Source organism: Calidris pugnax, unplaced genomic scaffold, assembly GCF_001431845.1.
Source record: "Calidris pugnax isolate Ruff unplaced genomic scaffold, ASM143184v1 scaffold8, whole genome shotgun sequence".
Lineage (NCBI taxonomy): Eukaryota > Metazoa > Chordata > Aves > Charadriiformes > Scolopacidae > Calidris > Calidris pugnax.
This window is the reverse complement of record NW_015090830.1, coordinates 9,005,564-9,021,895: the sequence shown is the minus strand read 5'-3', so window position 1 is coordinate 9,021,895 and position 16,332 is coordinate 9,005,564. Positions and strand designations below refer to the sequence as shown.

The following is a 16,332-nucleotide window of genomic DNA, read 5'->3' as shown; positions in this document are numbered from 1 at the left end:
GCAAAACTAAAATCTGCCACAAGAGTCAAGTTAAAAGATTTTTGGAGGTAAGTCAGGAAAAAAATGCCTTAGTATGACACCATGACTGCCAGTCAATGTTGACTGAAAATTGCTTTTTTTTTGCTGGTATTAAACATGTTTGTAGCATACAGAATGATTTAATATATAATAATTACTTAAAAAGAAAACCAAAACCAAAAACAACATTTAAAAGCCTAACCCAAACTGGTTCCTTACTTCTAAATAAAGTTGTCTTATTTTTCTTCCTTTTCAGCTTCATTCTGACCAGGACAAGGGAGATGGATCCCTCAAATACATTTTGTCAGGAGATGGAGCTGGTACTCTTTTTATAATTGATGAGAAAACAGGTGACATTCATGCTACTCGGAGAATTGACAGGGAAGAGAAAGCTTTTTACACGCTGCGTGCCCAAGCTATTAATAGAAGAACTCTGAGACCAGTGGAACCTGAATCTGAGTTTGTCATCAAAATCCATGACATCAATGACAATGAACCAACATTTCCAGAAGAAATTTACACTGCTAGTGTACCTGAAATGTCAGTAGTGGGTGAGTGTTTTATACTTAGGCACAAATGCCTGTTCTGTGTTACTTGATGAATAATTTCCCCATCCTCTGAAAAGTCAGTCATGTTCAGAATTCTACCTGATGGGTTAAGTATCTCCTGCTGAGTTAAGTATCTTTCATTTTGGTTTGTTTGTTCAAATATCGGAATTGCATCCAGAAACAGATTTTTGTGATTTGAGATATATTTCTACTTAGAATATTCAAATTATTAATTTTCAGTGATTTGGATATATAAATATAAATAGAATATAGTTAATGGTGGATCACTCTCCTCTTTAAGAGCTGTTAGAATAAGATCACTAAGTTAGCCTGTTGAAAGCTCAGTGAATTGTTTTCTCTCGTTTTCACCAGAGGTCCCCAGTGGCTGAGTTGTATGTTTACTCATAAGCTGTTGATGTGCTGCCTGAAAGTAGACATACTCTTTGGTCTCTTTGTTTTCAGTTTTTCAATGTATGGACAAATCCGTTTGTGCTTTCAGTTCCTCCCTTCATTCACTCATGAATGGCAGCTTCAAGAATCTTAAACACCTGTTCAAGTTCATCTTTCTTCTGTTTGCAACATATTTTCAGTTCCTATTTTACTTACAAAATGATGGCCTGGATGATACCAGCGGGCCAGATTCATACACAATAACGTTTTGAAATTCAAGCTATTATTACTTAGTGCAAAGAATTCTTTAGGAAGAACTTTGAAAAACTTAAAAATATATAGAGTCTCTTTTAAAAAATTAACATTCACTTATTCATTGTATAGCTGTAGACATAACTCTAACTTCTAAATATTCAGAAAACACACAGTAATTTCAATATATCTTCTGGCTATTATCATTTTAATTACTACCACTGCCTGAACTAGATCAAACAGTATTTTGTGATGTTTATATATAAAAGTATTGAAGTTTTAGTACTTACTTTCCTGAGCTCAGGAAAATGTTTAAAAAGCAAGAAAATACATAGTTTTTGTAAGAGAATGGCCTCAGCAAAGCAGTGCAGCAATGTGTGGAAGCCTAATACTAATAATTTTCTATTCTAAATAAGATATTTCAGTCTGCTTTTAGTTTGTGATTGAATCACTTTTACAAGTCACAACATTCAGCAAGCAGTTTTTAGTATAAAGGAAAATTAAAAAAAGAAAGATGAAGAAATCTGTCAGATGATTGCACTGAGCTGTACTGGAATCCTATCAAACTACTCCACATAAAGAGGAGAACTGAAAACTCTTCTTTCCTTACTGTTCCAAAATAGAACAAAATGTAATACTGATTTATTAATTTACTGATCAGTTCTCTAGAATAATACATTTCAGTAAATCTATATAGCCTTAGGGAGCGCATCTCGAAAGAGCATTATTACATTTTCTAGAGAAGCAGATGGCAAGATCACAGTAAGGTTGAAATAAGACATCTTAGATCTTCCACTTTATTTCTCATGTTATTTCACCAGCCTCTATCAAACCAGAAAGAGCAAGTTTGATTTCTATTAGCCAGAGGGATACCTGAGAATGTGGCTATTTCTATTATCAAATGCAGCGTCTTGACAAAGGTCCATAAATCCTTTGTTGTCTTGTTCATCTTTCTGCTACTGCTCATTAATAATAGTAAAGGCAGAGATAAACGGGCCAACTTCAGGATCTTGCAGTTGAGTCAACATCCTAGAAGACATTTTGTTCTCCTGAAATCTTTGTAATGATTACTGGGGTGAAATCCGGTTGGCAGCTGGTCACCAGTGGTGTCAGAAGGCTCTACAGAGGGATCTGGACAGGTTGGATCAATGGGCCAAGACCAATGGGATGAAGTTTAATAAGGCCAAGTGCTGGGTCCTGCATTTCGGTCACAACAACCCCAGGCAACGCTACAGGCTTGGGGAAGAGTGGCTGGAGAGCTGCCCGGCAGAAAAGGACCTGGGGGTGTTGGTGGACAGCTGGCTTAACATGAGCCAGCAGTGTGCCCAGGTGGCCAAGAAGGCCAACGGCATCCTGGCCTGTATGAGGAATAGTGTGGCCAGCAGGAGTAGGGAAGTCATCGTGCCTCTGTACTTGGCTCTGGTGAGGCCTCACCTCGAGTACTGTGTTCAGTTCTGGGCCCCTCACTACAGGAAGGACATTGAGCTGCTGGAGCATGTCCAGAGGAGACCCACCAAGCTGGTGAGGGGTCTAGAGAGCAAGTCATACGAGGAGAGGCTGAGGGAACTGGGCATGTTCAGTTTCGAGAAGAGGAGGCTGAGGGGAGACCTCACTGCCCTTTACAACTACCTGAAAGGAGGTTGTAGAGAGGTGGGTGTTGCCCTGTTCTCTCAAGTGAATAATGACAGGACCAGAGGAAATGGTCTAAAGTTGCAGCAGGGGAGGTTGAGATTAGATATTAGGCAGAATTACTTTACTGAGAGGGTGGTCAGGCACTGGAACAGCCTGCCCAGGGAGGTGGTGGAGTCACCTTCCCTGGAGGCACTTAAGGGCATGCTCTAATGCCCGACTGTTGCTTTTTGTCTGTCTGTGGGTTGGTGTGTGTGGGGGGTGTGTTGGTTTGGGTTTTGGTTTGTGATTTTTTGGGGGTTTTTTTGGATTTTTTTTTCTGTGGTTGGACTCAATGATCTCAAAGGTCCCTACGAACCATGAATATTCTGTGATTCTGTGATATTTTCTCTTCTTTCACTTTTTTCATTTCCTTACTTTCAAAGTTTATGATGTAGAATATTCTTACGGTTTTGACAATATTCTGCTCTGTCCATCATATTCCTCACCTATTTATCTCTGTCTACTCATTTGAAAGTTTCTTTTCAGAACTGCAGATGAATCTATTTTCCTCTATACAGCTTTTCCTGTGGATTTTGACTATTGGTATCTTTTAGACAAGCTTTCAGAACTTCCTGCTAGACTTTTCTCTTTTTATCATCACATCCTTTCTTTTATTTATTGATGCTTCTCTATTCATCTGTTGTAGCTTATGTGTTCTCTAGTAATTCCTTATCCTTATTCCATCATGTATCTTCAGTGCTGTTTCGAGAAGAGGAGGCTGAGGGGAGACCTCACTGCCCTTTACAACTACCTGAAAGGAGGTTGTAGAGAGGTGGGTGTTGGCCTGTTCTCTCAAGTGAATAATGACAGGACCAGAGGAAATGGTCTAAAGTTGCAGCAGGGGAGGTTGAGATTAGATATTAGGCAGAATTACTTTACTGAGAGGGTGGTCAGGCACTGGAACAGCCTGCCCAGGGAGGTGGTGGAGTCACCTTCCCTGGAGGCACTTAAGGGCATGCTCTAATGCCCGACTGTTGCTTTTTGTCTGTCTGTGGGTTGGTGTGTGTGGGGGGTGTGTTGGTTTGGGTTTTGGTTTGTGATTTTTTGGGGGTTTTTTTGGATTTTTTTTTCTGTGGTTGGACTCAATGATCTCAAAGGTCCCTACGAACCATGAATATTCTGTGATTCTGTGATATTTTCTCTTCTTTCACTTTTTTCATTTCCTTACTTTCAAAGTTTATGATGTAGAATATTCTTACGGTTTTGACAATATTCTGCTCTGTCCATCATATTCCTCACCTATTTATCTCTGTCTACTCATTTGAAAGTTTCTTTTCAGAACTGCAGATGAATCTATTTTCCTCTATACAGCTTTTCCTGTGGATTTTGACTATTGGTATCTTTTAGACAAGCTTTCAGAACTTCCTGCTAGACTTTTCTCTTTTTATCATCACATCCTTTCTTTTATTTATTGATGCTTCTCTATTCATCTGTTGTAGCTTATGTGTTCTCTAGTAATTCCTTATCCTTATTCCATCATGTATCTTCAGTGCTGTTTCTACTGTCTGAGATGCTCTCTAGCTGTTTTTTTCTGCTTCTGAATTAGGGCTATCAATATATGCTTCATAAGATGTAACCTCCCTCTGGGTTTACATGTGAAGTACAGGTTGGGTGCCTCACAGTTAGCCTGTCATGTCTACCTGCGGTTATCTTTCTGTCTTTCTCTTCAGACAGCATTTAGAGCTACTATTGCTTGACTTTCTCCCTAGGCTTTTTTGTACACTCCCTCATTAGTGCTGTTCCACCAGTTCCCAACTCTTAGTCCTCTCTGCCATAACATTTATCTTATAACACTTCCTTCTTGTTTCCAATTAACAAAGATTTTTTAATTCTCTCATGAAACCCTTTTGTAGCTTCTGACATAACTTTATAATATAAAAAATGACAGATTTTGAAAACCTGAATTATTATATTATATTTTTAGATTTTTTCAAACTTCAATTACTCTCTGCACACAAATTCTGCCATAAGGAGAGGGGGGCAAAAAGGGAAAAAAACCCCACCAAAACCAACCCCAAAAAACTCCAAGGTTAAACATTATTTTTCATTAAAAAGGACATTTTTTTTTAAAAAAAGGGGAATACCCACTGACATGCTTGTTTCCAACTTATTGTTTTATAAATTACAGGAATACCATGTAGCCAAAGACCTTTCTGACATTGACTTCACTACATATACAGCCCTTTCCACTTCTCTGTTATTCTGCTGCATTAAGTAGTTTATTTCAGCTGAGAAAGTGTCATTATTTCCTCTTTATTTCACTAAAAATAGCAAAAAAATTCTAATTTGACTTTTTATTTTTATGGGTAATTTACTAGGGATGGTACTTGCTGTAGTCAAATATCACATAACTCAGTTGGAAGCAAGAGGAAGGAAATGTAAGTTTCAAATTCAGCTCTACAATGGATATTCTGTGGATTCTTTTCCCTAGCTAATTATCTTCAGTGATTCTTATCTAATATGTTTACATCATAAAAGCATTGTGAGGTCAAAGTCATTAATACTTGCATGGTATTTGCAGATGCTTGCAAGGAGCACATTAAAAAGGGGCAAATATATTAATTACTATTCTAATACAAGACCCTAGGGAGATTCAAACATCATAATTAAAATTATGTTAAAATATGCCTTCTGAGAACTACAATAATCTGACAAATGACTGTTTATTTCTGGGCCTAGCTCATCACTATATTATTCTAGTTTATTGTATAATAACATTTGCAAGTATACAAGGAGAAAATCACAAAATTAATGCAACTTATTAATAACATAGCTGGTGCCATATTCTCCAGTATCTCCACTGTCTCCTTTTATGACTTCCTATAGAGTTCAGATTAAGCTTTAGATCCTGAAGACCAAAGACTCTTACCAACTTCATCAGAACCAATCTGTGCCTCTGTAAAAGAACAAGGCCCAGACCAAGTAGTGCTAAGTCACAGTCACACTGCTTTTAAACCCTGTCATGACTGATCATCTTCAGTCAGTGCTTTAGGATTTCTGGTCCAGGTTTCAGGACAGAGGAAACAATATATTTGTAGTATAGACCATCAGTCTATACTACATATACAGACCATTTAGGGACTTCACTAAAATAACATTAATATTATGTGTACATTATGACACTCATAACTGAAGCAGTGGTAACTATTAGACACAAATTATTACATTGCAAAAGAAATTAAAAAAAAAAAAATTTAAAGCTATTAAGCAAGTTCTTGTTATCTTCCAAATTGTCCTTCAGTCGATTCCTCGAGTTTTTCTTAAACTAAAATTAAATAAAAATCTCATACAATTGGCCTATTAATAAATACTGCTAGTTTGAACATATGAAGGAAATGTGAAAATTAGAAACAAGAAATCATTCAGTTATTTGTAACAGAGACAAAATATCATTGCAAACCCTTTCATGGTTTAGTGGTGGTTAGTACATTGTGGTGTTGTGATAGATGCCTTGATGACAACAGTTTGCTGGTTTTACAAATATAAAATGGAGGATTTGTAAAGTTTACTGCTGTGTTGATTTGTGTACTTGGTTGTTTGATTTTTTCTACTATTTTTTTTTTTTTTTTACTTGCAGCATTTAAGTACTTGAACATAATTTGTTCTTATCTTTCTTACACACAATAGCTCTTTTTTATTTCAGAGCAAATCTTCTTTAGGAGCAAGTATACGTTCTAGCACTACAGTTTTCCACATACTGGATGGTCCAAAAAGTGCATTTCAGAATCAAGGCAATACTCTTCAGAACTTAAATATATTTAAAAAAAAAAGCCTCTGTATCTTTTAACAGAATAGATACATAGACATATCTACAAATGGAGTTCAGTGTGGCTGGAGGTATAAGACCTTGGTGAATTGGAAACAGATAAGTTTTTAAGACAGCTCTAGCACCCATACATTCTTATATTTTAAAGATGTTCAGATTTTCAGTTTCAGCCCTAGTCTAAGTGACCACTAAAGCAACCTTTAGTACAGTGGAAAGTATTCATAATTTTTATCTTATTTTTTCATTATACTTATGTAGCAACTTTTTATCTTTTTTAAAATTTTCTTCTGTGTTTGAGGCTTTGCTCTATTAAATAATTTATTCATTCCATTTTAATATCAGTAATAATATAACTAGGAATTGGCCTATCATGCCTTCTTTATGAGATGCAAGTTCTCTTAGAAACTGAAGAAACAGGTGTCTCTGTTCTAAAACAGTTGAAAACTGAATGTTTCCGATAACTCATCTCTGATTCAATAGTTATGCATCTGCTCATTCCGTTGATATTGGCACATTTGCATGATTGAATAATTGACCTATGAAATGCAGATCTTTCATCATCTTGTGAAATCCCAAACAAACTGAGGAAGCTTAGCATTTACTTCTATTTACCTTTCCATGTATGTTAGGGTAAATACGTAATGTAGTCATACTATGACAAGGAATAAATAATTGTGCCAAGTGTCTTGGATTTACAGGTGCTTTATTTCACAATATTTGGCAATATTTGGTGGAAAGGAAGGAGAAACAGATTTGAAAGTTCTCAACTTCAGAATAGCCTGTGCCTAAGTAGCCATGTCCATATGCTTATTTGTTTTCCTTGGTTTTTTTTTTCTTGCTTCTTTCCTATATACTTAAAATCATATCTGCAATTTATGGAGGTACAGTAGGGGAGGAGGGGAGATCCTTGTTGATACTTTATTTCTCTGGTGAAAGAGTTGAAAAGGATGTAGAGACTATTTCGATTCAGCAAGAAATGGCAGAAGCAGTTCTAACATTTTCATGTTTTGAAGAACTGGTATATTCCACTGAAATCTAGAGATGGTCTTTAAGATTAGAAAATTTTCTGGACTCTAAATAACTAGCTGATTTCAAAGTCCATATGGCAATATTTCTTCTTGTGGTATCTATGTATATTAACACTTAGAAGGTAGGGAGAACTGAAGACTAGCTTTTCCTAAGTTCCAATGACCTATTTAATCATCTTTTTCTGTAATATTCTTGCATGTGTGGATTCATATCATGTTGACATCATTGGACAGAAAAAAAAAAAAAAAAGTGTTCTAGGTAATGGAAAACAGATATTTATTGTAATAAAAATAACTCTTCTAAAAAGAGAAAGTGAATACATAAGTATGAAATTATTGTTAGCTGAACAAGGATAAGAATTCAGCTCAACTATAGGTATTGTTTATCTTTGCTAGCTAGATCTTAATCACACTTGTGGGTTTAGGGAAGTTTAGGTTCAATTTATGCAGAATGAGATCCTGAAATAAGAAAGAATGTACTTGAGGCTGACTATAAGAACATAAATATATTTGAAAATATAGTCGACACTAGATGAAATTTTCTTTGGGATCTGCTCAAAGGAAAATTGACCTCAACCTAGTACCATGAGAAACTAAGCTGACTTTGGATATTTCAGGTACTTCTGTGGTGCAAGTTACAGCTACTGACGCCGATGACCCTTCATATGGAAACAGTGCCAGAATAATTTACAGCATACTTCAGGGGCAGCCATATTTCTCTGTGGAACCAGAAACAGGTCAGAAAAATTGCCATTATTTCCATTTACCATAAAATGTAGACTTTTTCTTTCATTCTATAAATCTTAGATCACCTGAAAAAATACTTTTAAAAACATACTGAAATGAAATAATATTTCTAGATGTTTTTTCCTCATAACTTAGAGTTCTTACAGCTGATACCAAGAAGCATAAGTAACTTTGCAGTGGTACTATTGATAGCTTAAGGATCTACATAACAACATTTCTGATAAAGGCAAAAATAAAGGTTTGTGTCCTAGAAAATGTTTTTTTTTTTTTTTGTTCTTAATTGTTCTACTTGGACTAATAAAAGGTGTTATTTCTGCTTGTAAACCTTGTGGATATATATCTTGAATGATTTTTAACATGAAATGTAAACTGGAAAGGGACCTGTGATGTAGAACTAAGGTTAGTTAAACAAACAGATAACCTGTGCTGAAGACTATTTATAAAGCTTATGAACAGAAAATTGTACTTCAAAACATGAAATCAATGCTTTAGAAATGTATTTCACAGGCTAATACAAAAAAAAAGATGCAGCAGATTGCTGCACATCAAAAATAAGGAGTTAATTAACAATTTTTGTTTTTTCTTTCTTTATTTAAGGCATCATCAGGACTGCTTTGCCAAACATGAACAGAGAGAACAGGGAGCAGTACCAAGTAGTTATTCAGGCAAAGGACATGGGAGGCCAGATGGGTGGATTATCAGGGACCACCACCGTGAACATCACTTTGACTGATGTCAACGACAATCCACCTCGATTCCCTCAGAGTAAGCTGCATTTAATAGTTGCCTTGCATTGTAAAAGCTTCAAACTAAAGAGTTAAGCACCATCTGGTTTAATTTAGAGTAAATCTAGATTATGGGACACACATGAACAAAAGGCTTATGTACTGATTTGTTCACTATTATTAAAGCAGTATATTAAATGTTACAGCATTTGTTTGTCAGGAAAACACTTACATGGTCAAGTATAACTGCAGCAAACCTGGAATACTTTCTAGTACTATGGGAGGGGGTGGTAGGTGGACTCATAAGAGCATTAGAGCAATGTTTTTCTTTTCCCTTACCTATTGCTTAAATCCTACATACACCCCTACTGGAAAATAAAACATGTAGCAATTCTAGATATACAGAAATGTTTGAATTGTAGTATCTGCTTAAATATTTAATCATGAAGAACGTGTAAAAGAAATTACTTGAAGGGAAACAAGCAGATTTGTACTTTTCCAGTTACAGTGCTAGAAAACCAAATAGAAAATTTCCCAAAGGAAAGTAAATGGCATTTACCTTTTTGTTTTTACTTACAGCTTAAGTTTACCAAAGCTCTGTATAATGCTTTTTTACTTCTGATAGTACAGCTATCAAGATTTTGTATCCTCAAACTAAAACACAAAAACATTATTGGTCTCTATGTAATATGGATATGTTAAATCATGTAACATCAAGTTTGTTAAAGGTTAAGCATTTTAAATACCTGAAGCCTTCATATACTGAAGTCATAATATATGCAAAATGGTTTGGACATACTTAATAGCGAAAAGATTTAGAGTAACCTCAGCACCCATTTTTTCTACAGTATAACTCTGCTGAATCCAGTAGTTACTGATGATAAGCTGTCAGACTCAAAATAGCACAATAAGCTTCAAATGATACTGATTTTAACATGCTTTTTATGGTACAAATGGAATATATAACTGTTCAATTTAATCTTTTAGTTAACATACATGTGGTTTCCTGAAATGTTTATCGGCATGTGATTTCTTATACACATTCAAAACAGAAAAAACATGAACAATCGAGTACTTAAAGTTTGTGCATTTCCACACAGGCCCTATTCTGGAAGGAATTTATTGTTAATTTTTCATTTTATGTTATTTGTATTTCCACAACTTTTTGATTTATTATTTTTCTTGTTTCTTGATTATGGTAATTCCAGTGCTGTATAGGTGAGGAATGCTGTATTGCTCCTCTCTGGATCTGTTGAGGAAGACTAGTTGAAGAGGTGTCATTTACACCTTTACAGGAAAGCTAATTTCAACAGTTAAATTTAAGACGGCATATAGTCATCAAACATACATATTTATGCTCTTTTTTTTCCTCTTGTTTCTTAATGTGTGTTAAATCAATACTTAGAATGATGGAATCAACTTTCTAGAACTTTTAAAAATTATTTATCTGGCAGTCCAACATCATATTTGAGTTAGATGAGGATCTAATGTAGCATCCCAGAAATATCTCTGAATTTTTCTGTCACTGTAAATCAGATATGACCTTTACTTTAATAACATTTTAGTTTCTCATGGTGTTTTTTTGGTTTGGTTTGGTTTGATTTGGTCTTCTCACTACTTTCTCTCTGCCAATAGCTTTGCTAGGTAAAAATGTAAATTTCACTGGAAATTAAAACTAAAACTTTTATAAAGCTGGCTCGTTTTACTAGATATATAAAAGTAAAAATAGCTATTGACTTTTAAAAAAAATATTTATATTTAATCTCAAAATGCAAATAGACATTATAATGATTCCAAATTTTAATAGAGTTCAATAAGAATACTGGCATTGATATTAATTAAGTTAAATTATTCTTATTCTATTTCATTAATAAAAACAGATGTGTATTAGGTTCATGGAACAATCATATATAAATCTCATATACCAGGAAAATATAGATATATATATATATATATGCCATATACCAGGAAAATATTAAAAAGTCCATTATGTTTTCACAGGACTCAGGATATTACAGCTACATTTCAATAAAATGTTTCATAACAGATTAAACTTCTCCTACAAGGAACTCAGAATTGTGGAAAATTCTACATATTTTATTTTATAAAAACAAAAAAAACCCAAACAAAACACAAGTGCTGTTAATTCTTTTGTAGTTTATATTACAGCAAGAACTCTTCAGAGTATTTTTCTCCTTTTAAAGATCTCCTGTAAAACGTATAGGTAGCAGTGGCTCTTCTTCTGAGGAAACATGATAAAATTTAAAATGTGGTCAATGTTCTGCACAGAAAGACCATCAAACACCTCAGATATTGGATCTCTGTTTCAATTGTAATTGTAATATTTCCAAATGTTCTCAAAAGTGAGGAGATGGTGTTGACCTATGATAAATGGAAAAAAGTGTTTTATGGACTTAGGAACTGAGTCTGGCTGAAACTTAGTGCATCTGATTTATGGTAGCCCATGTCTCCTGAGAGACTATTGCCTGTATTACCCTATAAAAATATTTACCTCTACATTATGTGCCTATTCAACAGTAAACAGGCAGAAGGGTAAACATGAATGAGATTGTTTTTTCATTTTTATAACTGATTGGAGTATTTCCAGACACAAGTGTGTAGATTTTAATCTTCCAGCTGATTTCCACTCTCCTTAGTATATGGAAAAGCTTTTCCTTTCCTTGATCCTCCCATTTTTATTCCTGACAGATAAATGAAAGAACATCAGTCACTGGAGTAAATGCAAACAGTATATTACTTTCCTTGAGGAAGAAGAGAGGTGAGAGAAAAAGGATAGACAGCAGAGTCTTGCAAGAATAATTCTAGTGTTTTGTAGTTACAGTGTCTAAAGCTGCAGTGCATCCCATACTTAATCAATGTCTTCAGTGACAAAAAAAATAAAATGAAGTGTCTCATACGATGGTTGAGATTTCTATAAATAGATAGGTTAGACATAAAATTACCTTTCGGATTATAGGTTTCTAGTTATTATCACTCTGTTTCCAATGCCTTATTAGCAATTCAAGATGCGAGCTCTTACCACTTTGTAGACTAAATGAGTTGGGTATTGCAGTGGGAGTCACAATAGTGGCCGCAAGGCATAACTTGGGGATGTAGTTTTTTAAAAATATGTGGGGAAGAGTTGACACAGCATAAAACTAATTATACCATATAAATAGAATTGGGAAAGAAGTGGTCTTTCAGCATAGTCTCACATAGTACTGAATAAATACTAAATGGGAGCAGAAGCTATTTTTCCTTCTATTATTTACCCATTAGGCGATTACAAAGAGATTATATAATAACGTAGCAAAGTACACAGATTTAGGTATTAGAGAAAGGTAATGAAAATGTCAGGGCAAAAGCAAGATAAATCACTTGATTGAAACACTAAAATGTAACAGAGCAAAAATAAATTAATATAAACAGAATGTGGAGTGTATATGGCCATAAAGTATTAATTCTGCTGCTATATATCAGTTTCATATCAAAAACTGCCCAAGTAAAATTATATGAAGAAATTAAGAAATTAAATTTCATGATTTTTTCATTCAACTTTTAATTAAAATCTGTATGTGAATGTGTTTATTTTTTTGAATTTTTGCTTTTCTTTTTTTTAGGTTTGGCAAACTATAACTTAACGGAACAGAAAAAAAATAGTTCTGTAGAATGAGAGAAAGTCTCAAACATCTCAATGAATAACTGGGGGTTTTTTCAGTGAGTGTTTCCAAGACCAAAACCAGTTCCTTTGTCACTCTGTAGCTAGCTTGTAATGTACTCTATCAAGAGAGTCTGATAATCCTCACACGACTCACATGTGCTTTCCTGATGATAAGATCAAGGTCCCAGTAGCCTTCTCGTACTGCCTTCCACTGCTCTGTCCCCACGATTCTTCCTCATTGCACAAAACTAATAACCCCCTTTATGGACTTTTGTGTACTTCTTATTTCTAATGAGGTAATGTAATGTATGTGCTGCCTTTGAGGTAGCCTGTTTAATTTTTTCCTGTTGTGTTTGCTAGCATTTACCACTTCCATTTTTGTGGGGCTGTTAACTGAACTCTCTTTCTAACTCACCTTACTTACCTTTGGAAGTCTGTAAGTAAAATGGCAAAACTTGGATCACGTATCTAAGGCTGGAGAAGAAAATGGTTTTCAGCAGAGCTTTGATGACTTAACTTTCATCTTTGGAATGACAGCTGTATCTGCATTCATTTTAAAATCTTCTTCTAAGAATTCTTCATAGTGGATTATGTGTCTCGTATGGTTTTCCACTGTATATTCTGACAGGGATCAGGACCATGGATCTGAACTCTTATTTACAGTTTTCACAGTAATGCTAAGGTATAGAATACTAGAATGTACAGTAAAGTATTTATTTCAATTTATTGCAGCATGTCTGAATGATGACAGTTTTATTCCTATGTTTTTTATCAGCTGTATGACACCACAATAAAGGGATACAACTGAGCTAGAGAAAGTAGCACAAAACCAAAATTGCAATGTTCATAAGCCTTATTTAAGTATAAATTAACTCCTTTAACAAGTACAGGCACACCTTCTGTTTGTGGATTTTCAAAAACCTATCCCTGCATTAAGACATCATTCAATTTTATTTAACATTGTACCCGACTGTCTAATTTTGAAAGCTCGAATTGCCTAGAATTGGCCAGGAAAGTCAGGGAGTTCTGTTCTTTGTAGTGCTTCCATGATAAAATATATGTAAAATGTATCCCAGAGGATTTACCATAGATATTAAGGGGAAAAAAGCAGAGTGAAGCCTGTAAAGAGTACAGAACAGTCTTTCTAGATGATGTTTCAGGAATGACATAGACAACAAAAGTACAGGTGAGGTTGATTCTTCTTTGAGATAGGAGAATAAAGGTCCTTTTCAAACATATTTTTCTATGATTTTGCTTTTCGATGATGTTGTTTTTCTGTGATTTTGTTTCCAATCTTCTGCCTGAAGTTTTCCTCAGCATAGCTCTCTGCCTCGCATTTTGGCCACCTTTCCAGTATTAAATGGCAAGTTGTCTAGGATAAAAAAATACACAAAAATATATAATCAGCTATTGTGTGACAGAATGTTACTTAATGCATGTGTAATGATTTATGGGGCTCCTGAGTGGCTCTTTGTTTCTTTGACAGGTACCATCCACCTGCGCATTCCTGAGTCCTCCCCAGTTGGGACAGCCATTGGCAGTGTCAAAGCCACAGATGCAGACACTGGGAAAAATGCAGAAGTAGAGTACAGGATTATAGATGGCGATGGGACAGATATGTTTGACATTGTGACACAGAAGGACACACAGGAAGGCATCATAACTGTGCGAAAGGTATCTATTAACAACATCCATAAATGGTTCTTGTGTCTGTGTTCTGCCACAAATGTTCCTTGGAAAAATGTGCTTAGGTGATGTGATAACATGTTCTGACTACTTAGCACTTGCAAGAATCCCCCAGCAGTGACTGGACAGTATTTCCTTTTACAGTGAACTGGAAATAGCAGGTGGCAACAATAATCTGAGGTGCAGCATAGGTGTAAAGCGTCATTGCCAGCAAAGTATGACCATCCCCAAAGTGTTAATACTAATTGTCTATGTGATTTCAAATACAGACTTCTTTAGTATTCATGTAATCTATTTTCTTCAGCAAGCAATATGCAGTCCACTCACCACTGAGAGACATAGGTTTCCATTATCTAGGAGATTCTCATCAACTTAGGTGACCAGTGTATGCCAGAACACAAACACACTCATGGAAGCAGAGTCGCAAGCTGTATTATTTTGTTCCTGTTTCCAACACATCAGGGAACACATCAACACAAGCAGAGAATAATGATGTTGTCCCTGTTTCAGAGCTAGCTTCAGTTCTGCCCTCTGTCTTGCATGTCAGAGCACTTTCAGAAGTCTAAGATCTCACTTTTAGAAATGCCATTCTGCCCCTCAATAATTTCCCTTTCCAGAAGCCCTTCAGTCCTTTTCTTTGGCATGGTGAGATGTGTTTCTAAAGAGTTCAAGCAGCATTTCTAACATAAAGCACTGTATATATTAGCTTTTAAACCAAATCTCCGTAAGCATAGAATAACAAATTAAACACTACTATAAAATATATCTCCACATCTCTTGATAATGGCAACCAAGGAAAAGATAAGTTCTGCAAAGATCAGAGTGTGTTCCTTTTTAATATCTATGTTCTATGTTCACAGTCAGCATTGTAGTTTATCTGGGAAGAAGTGCAAGTACAAAGTTTGGGACCCAATATTTTTCCTTCCCCTAGAAGTTTGCAAAGGCTTCTCTTGAGATGCTCCTTTCTTGCCTGCTTCAGATTTTTCACACAGACTGCTATTATACTAAATCAATACAGTCTTGAAAAAACAGTCTAATAACTGGATCAAGCATATAAAATTCTTAAGCTATAACACAGCAGCTCCAAAAATGTCACCTACAAATGCTAATGAACAAGATCTTTTCACTTTGTCATTAGCAATCTGACACATTTTGCTATTTTCAGGATGCTTTTTCATATTGATAAATAAGTAGCTTATATGGATATCACCGGCAACAGCTTTAACTAGTAAGGGAGAACATATGCTCAGTTTCTTCATTTATGAAAATACTCTTTATTTTTTTATTATTTAGTCACATTGATTGACATTTCTCTTTCCAGTGGTGAAGAGCTACAAATAGCTGGTGCTCCTTTACCAAGTCCTTAAGTTACTAAGTCTGAATTTAATACTTGCTGCAAAAGAACTTCTTCTATACAAGCTCTCACAGACAAAATATTTGTTTTCCACAATTTCATATATTTGGGCAACAGCTTTGTTCATTACTGCTGATCCGCTGGAACACCTGTATAATCCACACATTTTATATCCATGTTTCACAGTGTAGCCTGAAGAGATGTCCAAACTGGACATGAATGTACTAGAAGGAAGTTAACTACATCTGTGTGGCACACCTTCTGGCAAATTAAGCAAGCTAATTAGAATAAAGCAGGACTATTATGGCTTCTTTGCTTCTAGGCTTGAAGCCAGCATCCCTTAACAGCAACATGCTGCACTTAATAGACACACTGATAGTCTCAGATCTAGCTTAAATAGCAGCACTGTGTTGCATTTCTCAATTATATTCATAGATATTCTCCCTTCTGCTCTAAATAGTTTTTTAAAACAAGTTTGGGGCAATA

The 16,332-nt window shown here is 35.2% G+C and overlaps 1 protein-coding gene across 3 annotated transcripts in view; it reads left to right on the top strand.

Moving 5' to 3' along the window:
• Positions 1 to 16,332, top strand: part of CDH10 (cadherin 10, type 2 (T2-cadherin)) — a 96,571-nt gene that overhangs the window by 61,593 nt on the left and 18,646 nt on the right. For all 3 annotated transcript variants that reach the window (XM_014941034.1, XM_014941033.1, XM_014941035.1), the window contains exons 3-6: positions 275 to 569; positions 8,291 to 8,410; positions 9,018 to 9,185; positions 14,293 to 14,480. In XM_014941034.1, the coding sequence (XP_014796520.1) occupies positions 275 to 569; positions 8,291 to 8,410; positions 9,018 to 9,185; positions 14,293 to 14,480 (771 nt within the window). The remainder of the gene's footprint in view (positions 1 to 274; positions 570 to 8,290; positions 8,411 to 9,017; positions 9,186 to 14,292; positions 14,481 to 16,332) is intronic.